We start from the raw sequence: 12,761 nt of genomic DNA, 5'->3' as shown, positions 1-12,761 counted from the left end.
AGTTCGGCCAGGCCCTAGATTAGTGTTTTTCAACCTTTTTCATTGAGTGGCACCCCTGATTGAAAAATAAAAAATCGTGGCACCCTTGACCGGCGGCGAATCTAGAATCTGAAAAAGGGGAGCTTTAATGGGAGGGAATGGATTTTGCGAAAACGAATATTATGCGCAACGCTGGGGTGGGGTCCGGGGAGGAGACTCCCTCCCCGGGAAAAGAAATTTTAAAAATTGACAGTTTGAAGTAGCATTTTAATGCAAAAATAGTGTTTCTACGTGTTCAAAATCAAAATTTAAGTCCATTGAATTTTGTCGAAATACTCACAATGAGTTATCTTGAACTACACTTAAGTAAATTTCAATCAAAATGCCTAAAGGTCCTAAACTTTGCGACACCCCAATCGTGGCGCCGTGGCACCCTAAAGTGCCGCGGCACCCCGGTTGAAAAACACTGCCCTAGATGGTGAGGGACGGAACCCGACATATTCAGATGCACCACCTCCCGAAAAATTTCTGGGAATTTTTCGACCCCGGGTCTCCCAGAGCGGTAGGCTGACACCTTGACCGCTCGGCCATCCGGCCGCGTTTTAGATGCATTATTAGAGTCTCTGATACACTACATTTTAATATGAATAATTTACGCTGATTTTTCATTCAGCTTAAGCAAATTCACACAAATTGTATTTGAGAATTAACCACATTTTCTCTTTTTTTTAATATTGGATACATTAAGCTTAGTTTTTAATGTGCGACAATTCTCCAACAATGGGATAGAATGGTCGGATGACCGAGCGGTTGGAGTGGCAACCCACAGCTCTGGGAGATCCAGAATCGAATCTGGATGGATCGAAAAACCCCAGAAATTTTTCGGAGAATGGTTTGTCCGGATATGTCGGGCCACGTCCTCATTACCCGGGCGCTCCATTGTGGGCCCGATCGAAGCATAATGAGCTTGCTAAAAAGCCCTCAGTATCACAGGGCGAAAAGATTTAAAAAGTTTCTCTTAGTAGCCTTTAGTTTTTTCAGACATTTAGTATCCAGAATGTCTCAGATTTATCATCTTTCTTATTTTATAGTTCGATCAGTTTCGGTTTTATTTTAAAATTTTGTTCTGGTGTAGCAATTTCAGATTACACCAGCTTCATCCTATCCCATGGTAACTTAAAATTGCATTCAGATTACCAGAAGAAAGGATAAAATCGATTTAAAGGGAAATAACCCCTGGGAATAGTTTGAAGGCGATTTTAAACTACCCTCTACATTCCTACAAACCTGTTCCTTCGCATCTTATAGAAACATTTGCGAAAGTCTACAAATTTCTTTTGAACGATTATAATACTTTATTTTAGCAAACGAATCTTTAGTATCATTACCTACAGACCATAGTGTAAATATTACTTACAGAAGATGCAACAGCCATCCACTATAGATCAAAGTCAAACCCTGAGATAGCCGTTGAGTGAAGTTACCATTCCGACATTCCAGTACACATAAGCAAATTACTGTATAATTTATTTATTCCTGCAGTTCAGAAGTCATTTTTTCAATTTACATCTTCATTGCGAGTCTGCTAGCAAAGCAAGTACCAGCATATCATATTTCACATATCCAATACGAACCTATATTATTTTGCTTTTTAAAAGAAACCTGTTTGTCTACAAATCAACTTGTTTGGTTGACAATGACCGTGAGAAGACCTTGCCTTTCGTTGCATTATAATTATAATTTAGCTTATTTTATAGGTTAAAATTAATCCTTGAACGACAAATTTTGTTCATATAGCTTTTCTATAATTTTCCTTTTTTCGGTGTATTGTAGAATCGGTACGCAATAACTCGGCGACGATAAACTCGGCTACAAAAATTATTTTTAAAATAATATACAGTAGACCCCCTATAACACGGGCTCATATAACACGGATTCGTATAACACGGCGAAAAAAATGCGATCGTGTTTGTATAACACGGTAAAACGTCATTGCCGACTCGTGTCGCGATGGGATTGGTCAAATCTGGACCAATAGCGGATATTGTACAAACCGTTGAGCTTAAACGAGCACCGGACCTACTAAAAAACATTTATTATTCAATGGCCATAAAAATTATATCTTTATTAATGATGTTTCCAAAGTTAAGTTATTTTTCTACAAAAAATTCGCCGATCAGGAAACACGCGCCAGCCGTTCGACGAGCCGCTCCGCGACGAAAATAAGCTTAAGCGATGGCATCGTCGAACGGTGCGCACTCGGTAAGTAATTCTACAATTTTTTGTTTATAGCACCGTTTATATGGATTATTCTCAAAAAATTACACGTGATTTGGAAATGTTGAGTCAAATCAGTCTAGAATCGATTAATTTTATGAAAGAAAACTTTTCAAACAGCCGTAGCCCCTAAACTGCACATGTGCCGGGCTGTGATTGGCTCATGTATTTAAGTGACTCGTACAACACGGATTCATATAACACGGAACGTATCTACCGTGTTATAGGGGAGTCTACTGTACTGAAAACTTATTTCGGCGAAAGCAGGGATATTTCAAATTGCGGAATTTTTTGGACATTATTAGCTTTGTATGTTTTTATCTAATGATAGTTTCAATCATGCAAAGCCCCTAGTTAAATGTAAAATATTTATTTCAGATCGTTTAAAGGTCGCCGGTATGCAAAGATTTTTAATTTCTCAAAATTGCAAGTTTCGTAAATACCCCGTGATCAAAAAGTATCGGAATGGTTCAATAAAACGCAAGATCTGAGTTTATTCATCCAAATTTATTTCGTCTCACTGCAAGGCAATTATACCAACTTTTTTCCAACTCTCGAAACATGCTTTAATGTCGTTTTCGTGAAGCCCTTTCGGGACTCGAAGCACATTTTGTTTTAAGGCATCAACCGACTCAAAACAGTGACAAGAGGCGGAAATTTTAGTCGAGGAAATAGGAAAAACTCACACGGTGTGCCATATCAGATGAATAAGGAACTTACGAAACCGTATTTATTGAATTTTTGGCTAAAAATTCTCTAACAACAAGAACGTTGTGCATTATCGTGGTACAAATGAGGTCGTTTTCTACGAATTGTTTCACGCAAACGACGCAAAACGCTAAAATAATATTCTTTATTGACAGTTTGGCCAGTCGGAAGGAATTCGTGACGCACAACATCACGACAATCGAAGAAAACGGTCAACACGACATTGATTTTTTGACCGACTTTGACACGATCCCTTCGATCTGGATTCATCTTTCGAGCGCCATTCACTCGACTGTCGAGCCGTTTCGGTGTCAAAAGCGTAGATCCGTGTTTCGTCATCCGTAATGATGCGTTTCAGGAACGATTCGCTTTTAGAAAGCATTTGGTTCGCCGCTCGAGCACATTGTTGTTTTTGGAAAAAAATTCAAATTTTCGATACGACTCGAGAAGCGATGGCCGCAAGCCCAAATGATGTTTTAAAATTCCTTAACAAGATACAAATGATTCCGGAACATGATCAATAATGTCCTAATTGTTAAACAACACCAAATATCGACGTGTTCTCTGCCTTTCTCGAACATTTTTTACCACTCGAAAACTGTTTTTTTGATAGACTATCGTCACCAAAAGCTTTTTGCGACATTTCCAACGTTTTTGCAGCAACAATTTCGTTGCAAAAACAAAATTTAATGCACGTTGTTTGCTCAATTACACTCGACATTTTGAAATATCGCCGGCGCAAAAATTCTTTACACACAAAACAAACTTTTATTTGCAAACGAAAACAGACCATGACGTACGAATTGTTGCTACACGTCATAAAAGTCGTACCAAACGACGAAAAAATTAAAAAAAAACATCTAAAATAATAGACATTAGTCTGTATATAAATTATTAATGAGAATAACAATTTCACACGCAACTTAGATTATATGTTATCTTATATTACAAGAAAATTGTGATTATTTATGAAGTAAATTATAATTTCTGTCGCTGAGTTAATTATGTCCGTTGTTTTAAATCCGATAGCGGATGGCCGAGCTGTTAAGTTGGCAGCCTACCGCTCTTGTGATGGGTTCAGACGGGTCGAAAAACCACAGGACTTTTTCGGGGATTAATCCGTCCGGATACGTTGGGTCCAGTCTTTTATCATCGGACTGTCGGCAGACGTAGCCGAACTCATTGGAAGGACCTCAGAGCTCACAGAGCGGAAAGAGTTAAAATTATAAAACATTATGGTCATGCAAACAATGTCATGTTTAGTAGACTGCACAAGAGACTTCTATCCATACAATTTCTACTAAATTTGGTACTCATTCGTGACGTGTCTTTGAGCTTTCGTTACTATCGTAATCCTTACTAGTGTATGTGTACGTATATAACATAGTTTATGCAAACAAACTAATTCGTGGAACAATTGATTTTTGGCAATCCTTTAAAGACTTAAGATCGTTATCTTAAGTTTTCAAAGGATTGCCATAAAAGACAAACTATTGAAAGCTAAAAGTGCTGTTAGAGAAATGAAATTTCATTTAGTGACATTAACAGATAACAACAACAAAGAAACTTTAATTAAACAGTATTATTAGCAACGTGAATCGTAGATTTGATACAGATTTTTTTATTTGCCGAGGAAATTACTTAGAATATTATGGAGTTTCGCGTTACTGAAACAAGTGAATGGCCAGCTGATACTGAGCCAAGAATTTAAGAAAATGCAATTAAATCTCTTTGTAAGCGTTTTAACTTTATTAAAATATATGAACGCGTGAAAAAACATTTTGGACAACGATGGACGAGTTGTACCAATGGGTTTTATTTAGTAGCGTACTTCAAAATTATAGCGTATAACTCGGCTAAATGCAAGTTATAGTAATATGAATTTGATTGTGACAAAGAAAATATCCTTATTTTTTGAAAATGTTTCAAGCTTTTTCGTTTGTTAAACAACACGGTCCCCGGCTAGAAACGTAAATCCAAACTATTACGTAGACACGGCATCGATATCATCGTTCTGTTATTAACCAACAGACAAAAAAGTTATAATACAAGAACACATCGCCGACCCACTTCGGGTATAGTTTTAGTAAATTGACAACTTATTATCCATTTAATAATAAAGTATGCAAATCAAAATTAGAATTAAGTTTAATAAATAAATAATGAAAATGCAACCGTAAAAGATTTTCCTTGTGTATACTTGTGGGTTAGTAAGTAACGTTCCGGTCCTTTTTTTGTTTTTAGCAATACACCACTGATTAAATCATCACATTTTGTTTAGAAACCGTTCACGATTTCAGGATTTATTTTCACAAAAATCGTTTAACTTCGCGCACAACACAATACACAAGATTATTTTAATATATAAAGTAAATGATACACATGAAATCGCGTACAACAGAGAATGAAGAATGAATATGTTAAAGTTTGACTTTATAAGCTATTACTCTACTATGAACTGCACTCGATATTGGAATTCATTCCAAAGCAACTGTTTTAAAATAATTTATCATAATTAAAAACCGACCTTTTCAAGTTACTAAATCGTTTCGGATTACTGTACAACATCCGTTTTCTTTCGTATTAGGTGCTTTCTAGGAATTTCTTCATACTTAATTTACATGACATTTTTATATTTCATTCAATAGCTGCACGTGTTCCAATCGTGCCGGAAAAATGTTCATCAAAATGATGAATGCCCACAAGAATTTTACGACAAACTAAATTTTATAGAACAATGATTTCAATAAAAGATTACTAACTGGCTACAAAAATATGCGAGCCGATTTATTGGATGATGTTTTCAAACAAAGTCCAACAATCGCTGTTGACGATCATATCACAGATTTCGTAACTTGAATGGAAGATGGACGATCTAGACTTGAGGATCGGTGGACGATTCGTAGCTATCTTCTTGCCAACCGAATTGCAAATATTCGGTAAACATAGCCCGAGCTTGGTTTAAAACTCTTTGAACGTGATGTTTTCTCACCATTTTATCAAAATACATTGCTAATTCGTTATAGTCCATACAGTTTCGAACTACTACGTCACGATGTTGTAGAAGTAGCGTCAAACATAAAAACAGCATAAATGGGTTACCGCATCCCAGTTCTTGTGGAGGACGAAGACTTGAAGGGCGCCTTTTTGTATTAAAATCGAGGGCTTCTTCACACGAATTAGTCATAACTGATTGAACTACACCGGAATCAATGAATCCATTTTGATTTTTGTCTAAATCTTGAATGGAAGTTTCTTTTGAGCTTTCAGATTCGTAACCTTCACTCTGATGATTAGAATTAGGTGCAAACACCTCTTTCTGATCTTCGATCCTTGTTTGACTATTTTCTGAACTAGAGTCAGAACTATCACTCCTACAGTTGTATTGATCCGTTGTAATGGGACTATGCACTAATCGTATTGGTATAACCGATTTCAGATGGCAACTACAACCCGACTCTTCATTTTCTAAAATCTCTCCATTACAAGTTATTTCTGTAGTAACAATCTTTCCTTGTTCGTCAAATTCTAAATCGCACTGTTCATCGGGAGTGCAACAATGCACAGAATCAGCGGATTCTTCTAGGCTTCCATTAGGTTGAGTGCATTCTAAATATTTTGGTTGTCTTTTGTTACTTTTCCAAATTTGATCTCCGCTTGATAATTCGTCACTGGTCCAACTTTTACAATCTTCTTCGATAGACTGATCAATACTTGCCTGACGCTGAAAACGAGCCGGATGATCCGTCTTCGTTAAGTCATACCCTTCTTGAGATCTAGGAGAATCTAAATCTTCTGAATCTACAGTTAAAGATCTCTGAAGAAGCCTACACGAACCAGGTAAATGTCTGTTTAAATTCTCTAGTTCCATTCTTAATTCACGTGTCATAGAAGTTGTCATAGGTAAATATTCTTGAGAATCATCACTTTCTTTAGGAGGTGCCAGTGATGGCACTTCTTGTGGACTTTCTTCTGTTGCTTTTACCAAGCCGCGAATGGAAGAAGCTGAATTTTGTTTTCTAATTGCACGAACTTTAGTATAAGGATTTTCTCTACTGTGAAATCTAGGACTTTGAGGTCGAGCAGTATTTGGCGTGAACTGTTCTTCATAAAGCATCAATTCGTTATCGGGAGGAGATGGCGGAATGGAGCTCCATAGTACTTCTAACATATATAACGCATCTTCAAATGCAAATTCGCGTTTTAATTCGAGTAATAACCACCTGTAACAAAACAACAGATCATCTGCACCCTGTTGTTTTAAATATTCGAAAAACTGCGGATCATAATGTTCGAGTAGTTCAGTTAAATGTTGAAATTTTATCGTCATGGCTTTCCCATCTAGGAAGAAATTCGATTTTAGACGCTGCATTAATGCACAAAAACAAACATAAGCATGTGATTCGTCCTTCATTGTAACTAAAATTGGCGAAGCTAGATCGCTCATACCTTGGCAATATGACACGCTCGGATGATTAAGTGCGTAAGTTGTCAAGATATTAAAAAGAGACACTACATTTTTATTATCGTCCGATCCGGCATAGAACTTATGAGTTCGATCAGTCCTCAGCACATCTTTTCTGACCATATTAGTAACATACTGTATTTCCTCTGTGACGTTACCACCGCCGACCATATCTTGCCATACACTTCTCAACTTTTGATATTCCGTACTTTTTTGTTTAATATACGATATCCTGTCTTTTCCAGTCATCCCTATGGGATAAACGTTGAGAAGATGTTTCCAAACAACTTTTCGAAGAGATGGTTCGATTCCTCCTCTATACACTGATAAGCGAAGTTCTTTCGGTTTTAATAAACGACCATCACCGTCCAGGTAAGTGTGAAATTCAATATCTGACACGGGTGGTTTAAGAGGTTTAATAGCTTCGTTTTCGGCATCGCCAAGATTCAATGCTCTCTGAACCATGATAAAAGTTTTTTCCATCTGTAATAAATTTATAAATATTAAGCTTTTATTAAAACTACATAAATTTGTCAATAAATAATATATACATGATTAAGAATGGCTCCTCTTAATCCAGCCCTGTCGGCAGTAGGCCCTGTTACCTGGGCTCTTGGAATATCTAACGGAGATATGACATCCCAATCTTCTAAGCCTTTAAATAAGAAAAATAAATAAATATATATAAAAATTATTTTAATTGAAAAATTCGGCAAAATTACCTTCTTCGAAAGGCTTGAGATCCACTTTTAACTGAAGACAAGGATCCGAAGAACCAAGAAAAGCAGCATCTAGATCCCAATCAGATAAAAGAGATAGATACGTGTCATATCCTTCTTCATCTTTAGCTAAATAGCTAATAGTAAATTCCCTGATAGTGGGAAAAAATATTTTGTTTTAGTAAAACATCATTTTTATTATTCGGTATATAGTTTATATATAATTTTAAATTATTAAAAGTATTCAGTATTTAGTCCTTAATCAAGAAACATTTTATAGGCCTACCCTTTAATGTCAAACGCTCTAGCTAAAAGAGACTGTAAAACTTCGAATGAAGTTATCTGAGGGTCTACACTGAATTTCCTATATTCCGGAGGTAATAGTCCTTCGCATTTCTGAAAATAACATTAAAATATGAAAATTAATTGTGTACTTTTAATTGTGTATATTAAAATTTTATCGAAAAATTATACATTTAAGATAATGCATCGAAATAAATTGAATTGAAAATGTAAAGTTTCAATAATTTCTGTTTTGACAGAGAAAAATTATTTACATTATCGTTTTTTATTTCACAAAATTTGTATTAAAATTCTTTAGATTATTTCAATTTTCTTCAATTAAAAATTTTTGGCCAGGATACAAGTCCTAAATAGTTGTTTATCTGTTCATAAATTTTTTATTACTTACTCAAAGAAGAAAAAGTAAAAACAAGATGAAGTTTTGAATAATTTAAAAGCCCCTTGTTATTTTTTATATTATTATTAGTTATATGTAGCCTTAGTTAATATTTTAAAACCTAAGATAAAACAGCTTTAAAAGCTAAATTTAAATTATTTAATTTCTTTTGTAAAGCTTACTTTACTAAAATGATGACTTTAAAAACTGCATAATTACAGTAATAAAATATTTAGAATTATAAATCATAATTTAAAAAAAAAAATTATAAAATTAATTTTTCTTAAATATTACAGTGTTTTATTGTATTACAACAATTTATTAAATAGAATATCTCGTTTCTATTAAATTCTTAAACGTGAAAATTTGGCTTTTTTCATTTCAAATTAAAAATTTTAAGATGATTTTTATTAATTATTTTAATATTTATTTACACGATTAACACTCCATTAGTAAATTTTACATTTAATTAGTTATACATTTAAAATGTTTTCGTATCTTGTGAAGAAAATTATGTATAGTTGGTTAAAATAAATATGTTAAAGTATCATTAGAATGAGCAATTTATCATTTTATAATAATTCGCTATTTCATAATTGTAGAAAAGAATGAATAAGAAATAATCAAAAAATGACATAGGAGCAGCTTATGAAAATATAATCAAACTTTGAAAAAAGAAGAATCAACCAACCCGCTGACAATCAGTCAAGTATACAACTATCAATCATTAAATAAATGAACTAGTATTATCTGTTTCATTTAGAAATGTTTTTATTGATTTTCTTCTTATTATTACCATTAGAATTTATTTCGTATCGAAGACACGAGTACAATAAGTAAAGAATAAAATAAATATGTATAGGCTATAATTATTTTAAAATACTGTACATAATAATGTATTTCAATGAATTAAATCACCAATGAAAGGAGCTATACAATAAAAACTAAATACAGATCTAAAAAAAAATATCACGTGGTATAATACAATTTAGCATCGAGGGAGGAAAAGGCTATAGAGTTTCGATTTTATCGAAATAATATCGTAATAAAGTCAAATAATAGCTTAAATTACTTCGGGGTTAATGACTTGATTTCATTTCTTTCTCGTAAAATAAAATAAGGAAAAGATCTCGATATATTTTATTAAGTACAAAATTCCATGACAATAGCTACTGCTACAAACACGAAACACCTGCGGAAATTTTATTGTAAACCGAAATAAAAGTAATAAAGCAGATAACGTTTTCATCATTTCATCGTTATCGAAAGGTGATAAATTGTTTAATCTTTCGCGAATTTGTTTAAAAAATTATCTGAAAAATTAAGAATTTAAATAAAAATTAAATCAATTATATCATTTAAAATATATTTTCAAACGTAAAATTAAAAATGTTTTAATACTTTTTTTCGTTTGAGTCAACGAACAGGCAAGATAGCCTGGAGAGGGTTCCTTTGTTCCGAATGACTCATCTTATTGATTGCGAGACAAACGTGAATGCTCATTTTATAAATACTTCGATACGCACTATTGATTTCAATCTTTCCGCATTAAAATCTTATCTAATTCGACACGAACTCAAAAAGAAAGAAAGAAAAAAAAACTCGCAAAATATTCTAAAATGCATTCATTGGGTCAATAACCTATTGGGTGACATTTACCGACTGGTAGCGAGCGAGTTAGCATCTCTACGGTCTAACACGACGGGAGATAACCTTCACAGCATCCATTCATTCCGAAAGTGCGTCACTTCCGGAGAAAAATTATACATCAGTGACTTCACCGGAACACTTGTTACAAAATTTATCATTTTTAACACTAGAATTATCGAATAAATCAATTAATTTAATAACATTTTAAAGAAACAATTCGATTGGGAAAAATGAATTTTACATTCGATTATTTTTGTTTTCTTCTTTTTTTCAACCCTCCTCTTCTTCTTCGGAATATTTAAGCAGTTGTAGAAAAAAAATGCCGTAGCATTTTTTCGGAAGTAAAAAAAAACATCGGAAAATGGCGATAGTAGCAATAAAAACACAACGATCGACACCGCGGATATATCTTTATTAAGTTTATAGGATATGAGCATTAATAATAGAAACGTAAAGGGGTAATTTCGGCAGGAAACATCTTCAATTCCTTAAAAGCGGAAAGTATCAGTTAACGAAAATCCAAAACAAGACGATCACCTGCACTGCAGACATCTGCCACACAAGCCAGCTGATCGTAGACACACGCTTGCAAGTCGAACCGATTCCGAAAACGGTTTATACGTCTACCAATTACAAATTTGTATGCTTTAAAATCATATAAATAGTTAAAAATCAACATCTACAACAATAGTAACTGACATCTTTACGTTATCGATTTCTTATATTGATATACTAACCGATTCGCTTCGGTAACCGATAATACTTACCTTAACTTTAACTCGGATGGCTTCCCTAGAATGGAAACCTAACATTCCGGACATGTTACTACAATTTTTTAACCGTCGAAACTTATATATTTATAAGGCATAATGGCTAACCACTTTCGTCCTCGTTCGCCTGCAAAACAGCCGTCTGGGTGATGTCACCTTACGTCATTTTAACTAACGCCATCTGTTGTGGAGATTTTATAAAACACAACTTTCGTATAATACGGTATTGTTATAATTGTTATTTTTCTTCTAGACGTAATAAATTCACGCCCGAAACATTTGTAAATTCTTCTTTATTCATATTTTTTTTCTCTTAATCGCTGGAAATATATATTTCCCGAGAGAATAGGGGTATTGTTTATTTATTTTCATACTTTTTTTCAATAACATTTTTATTTAATTAAAAAGAACAGTTAAAAAAATAAAAAATAAATAAACTATTATTCTTATAACTATTATTATTTACATTACATACTATATGTTTATTGTTTTTTCTTATTATATCATTATTATTAGTATTTGTTTTAGTGTGTTATTTTCCAGAAAACAATTACTATAGTATCGAAAAATCAAATTTTCTTCTACTTTAATTTATTTTTCATTTTATTTCTAAGTTATAAACAAAAGAAAATTTATTTTCCTTTATGTTTTCTATTATACATTTTGTTCTTTTCAATTTTCGAATATTCTAAATTCGAATTTTATTCCATCTCAAATCATTTTTCTATTTAAATATAGAATGGTTTTTATGTATTATTTCTAAATAAATGATGTATATCTCGATGAATTCATTTTAGAAACACAGATGTTATTAATTAAATAATGATGCTCTATTGATATAAATGACCTAATTACTTTAAAAATTAAATTAAACGTCATTATAATAGCCGCTATCTTTACTTGCGTGTGTTCTTTTATGATTTCTGTTTTTTTCATCGGAGAGAACAAGTTATAAATAAACGTTTATAAAATGATATTTATAACTGTAGTAGCCTACACGTTATATGATGTTGCCATCAAATAAAAACTTTCATGGCTAATTGGTCTTGTTTATGGTATAAAATCACACTAATTCTATATATAGTAACTGATATATTTATCTCTCCAGAATTACTTTAGTTTTTCCATTATACTGTACATTATAGATGGCTAAACTATGAAAAATTGCATTTTTTTTTTTTTTTAACACGTGTGTATATAATTACTGTTGTTTTTGTAGAGGTTAAAATACAGTAATTGAATTTTGCTAGCGAGTGAAAAATTAAGTGCATTTTATCGATTTTAAGAACCTTAGATATAATAAAATTGATGCTTTTATAGTAATTCATCTCAGTACTGGAGAGTGGTGTAGTAATCTACAAAACAACGTTGTAAATGTATTAAATAATGCTGTATACAGTTAACTATTGCATTATGTCTGAACACTGGATTATATTTTCAAATATTAAATTAAAAAGAGATATTTTATAAACTAAACATGCCAAATTATAAACTTTTTAAACCATATACGTGAA

General features: G+C 32.8%; 2 protein-coding genes across 2 annotated transcripts in view; one reads left to right on the top strand and one right to left on the bottom strand.

The window, feature by feature from the left end:
• The window catches only part of LOC136980625 (3-hydroxyacyl-CoA dehydrogenase type-2-like), a 268,457-nt gene that overhangs the window by 147,603 nt on the left and 108,093 nt on the right, over positions 1 to 12,761 (top strand). The window lies entirely within an intron of this gene.
• Positions 5,236 to 11,398, bottom strand: LOC136980546 (TBC1 domain family member 25-like). The gene is made up of 5 exons (XM_067276676.1): positions 11,245 to 11,398; positions 8,435 to 8,544; positions 8,152 to 8,300; positions 7,981 to 8,084; positions 5,236 to 7,912 (listed from the first exon to the last, which is right to left on the bottom strand). The coding sequence occupies exons 1-5, from the start codon at positions 11,296 to 11,298 to the stop codon at positions 5,840 to 5,842; spliced, it is 2,490 nt and encodes an 829-aa protein (XP_067132777.1). The 5' UTR covers positions 11,299 to 11,398; the 3' UTR covers positions 5,236 to 5,839.

The sequence above is a fragment of the Centruroides vittatus genome, unplaced genomic scaffold (assembly GCF_030686945.1).
Source record: "Centruroides vittatus isolate TY-2023 unplaced genomic scaffold, ASM3068694v2 contig_1159, whole genome shotgun sequence".
In the NCBI taxonomy this organism is placed as follows: domain Eukaryota; kingdom Metazoa; phylum Arthropoda; class Arachnida; order Scorpiones; family Buthidae; genus Centruroides; species Centruroides vittatus.
This window is presented reverse-complemented; position numbering and strand designations above follow the sequence as displayed.

What these genes read in the sequence shown, in the direction of transcription:
- LOC136980546 (XM_067276676.1), bottom strand. Translation starts at nt 11,298, where the DNA reads ATGTCCGGAATGTTAGGTTTCCATTCTAGGGAAGCCATCCGAGTTAAA. An exon ending in CCATCCGAGTTAAAGTTAAG is followed by an intron (nt 8,545 to 11,244) that starts GTAAGTATTATC and finishes TGTTATTTTCAG; the next exon opens with AAATGCGAAGGACTATTACC. An exon ending in TCTCAAGCCTTTCGAAGAAG is followed by an intron (nt 8,085 to 8,151) that starts GTAATTTTGCCG and finishes TCTTATTTAAAG; the next exon opens with GCTTAGAAGATTGGGATGTC.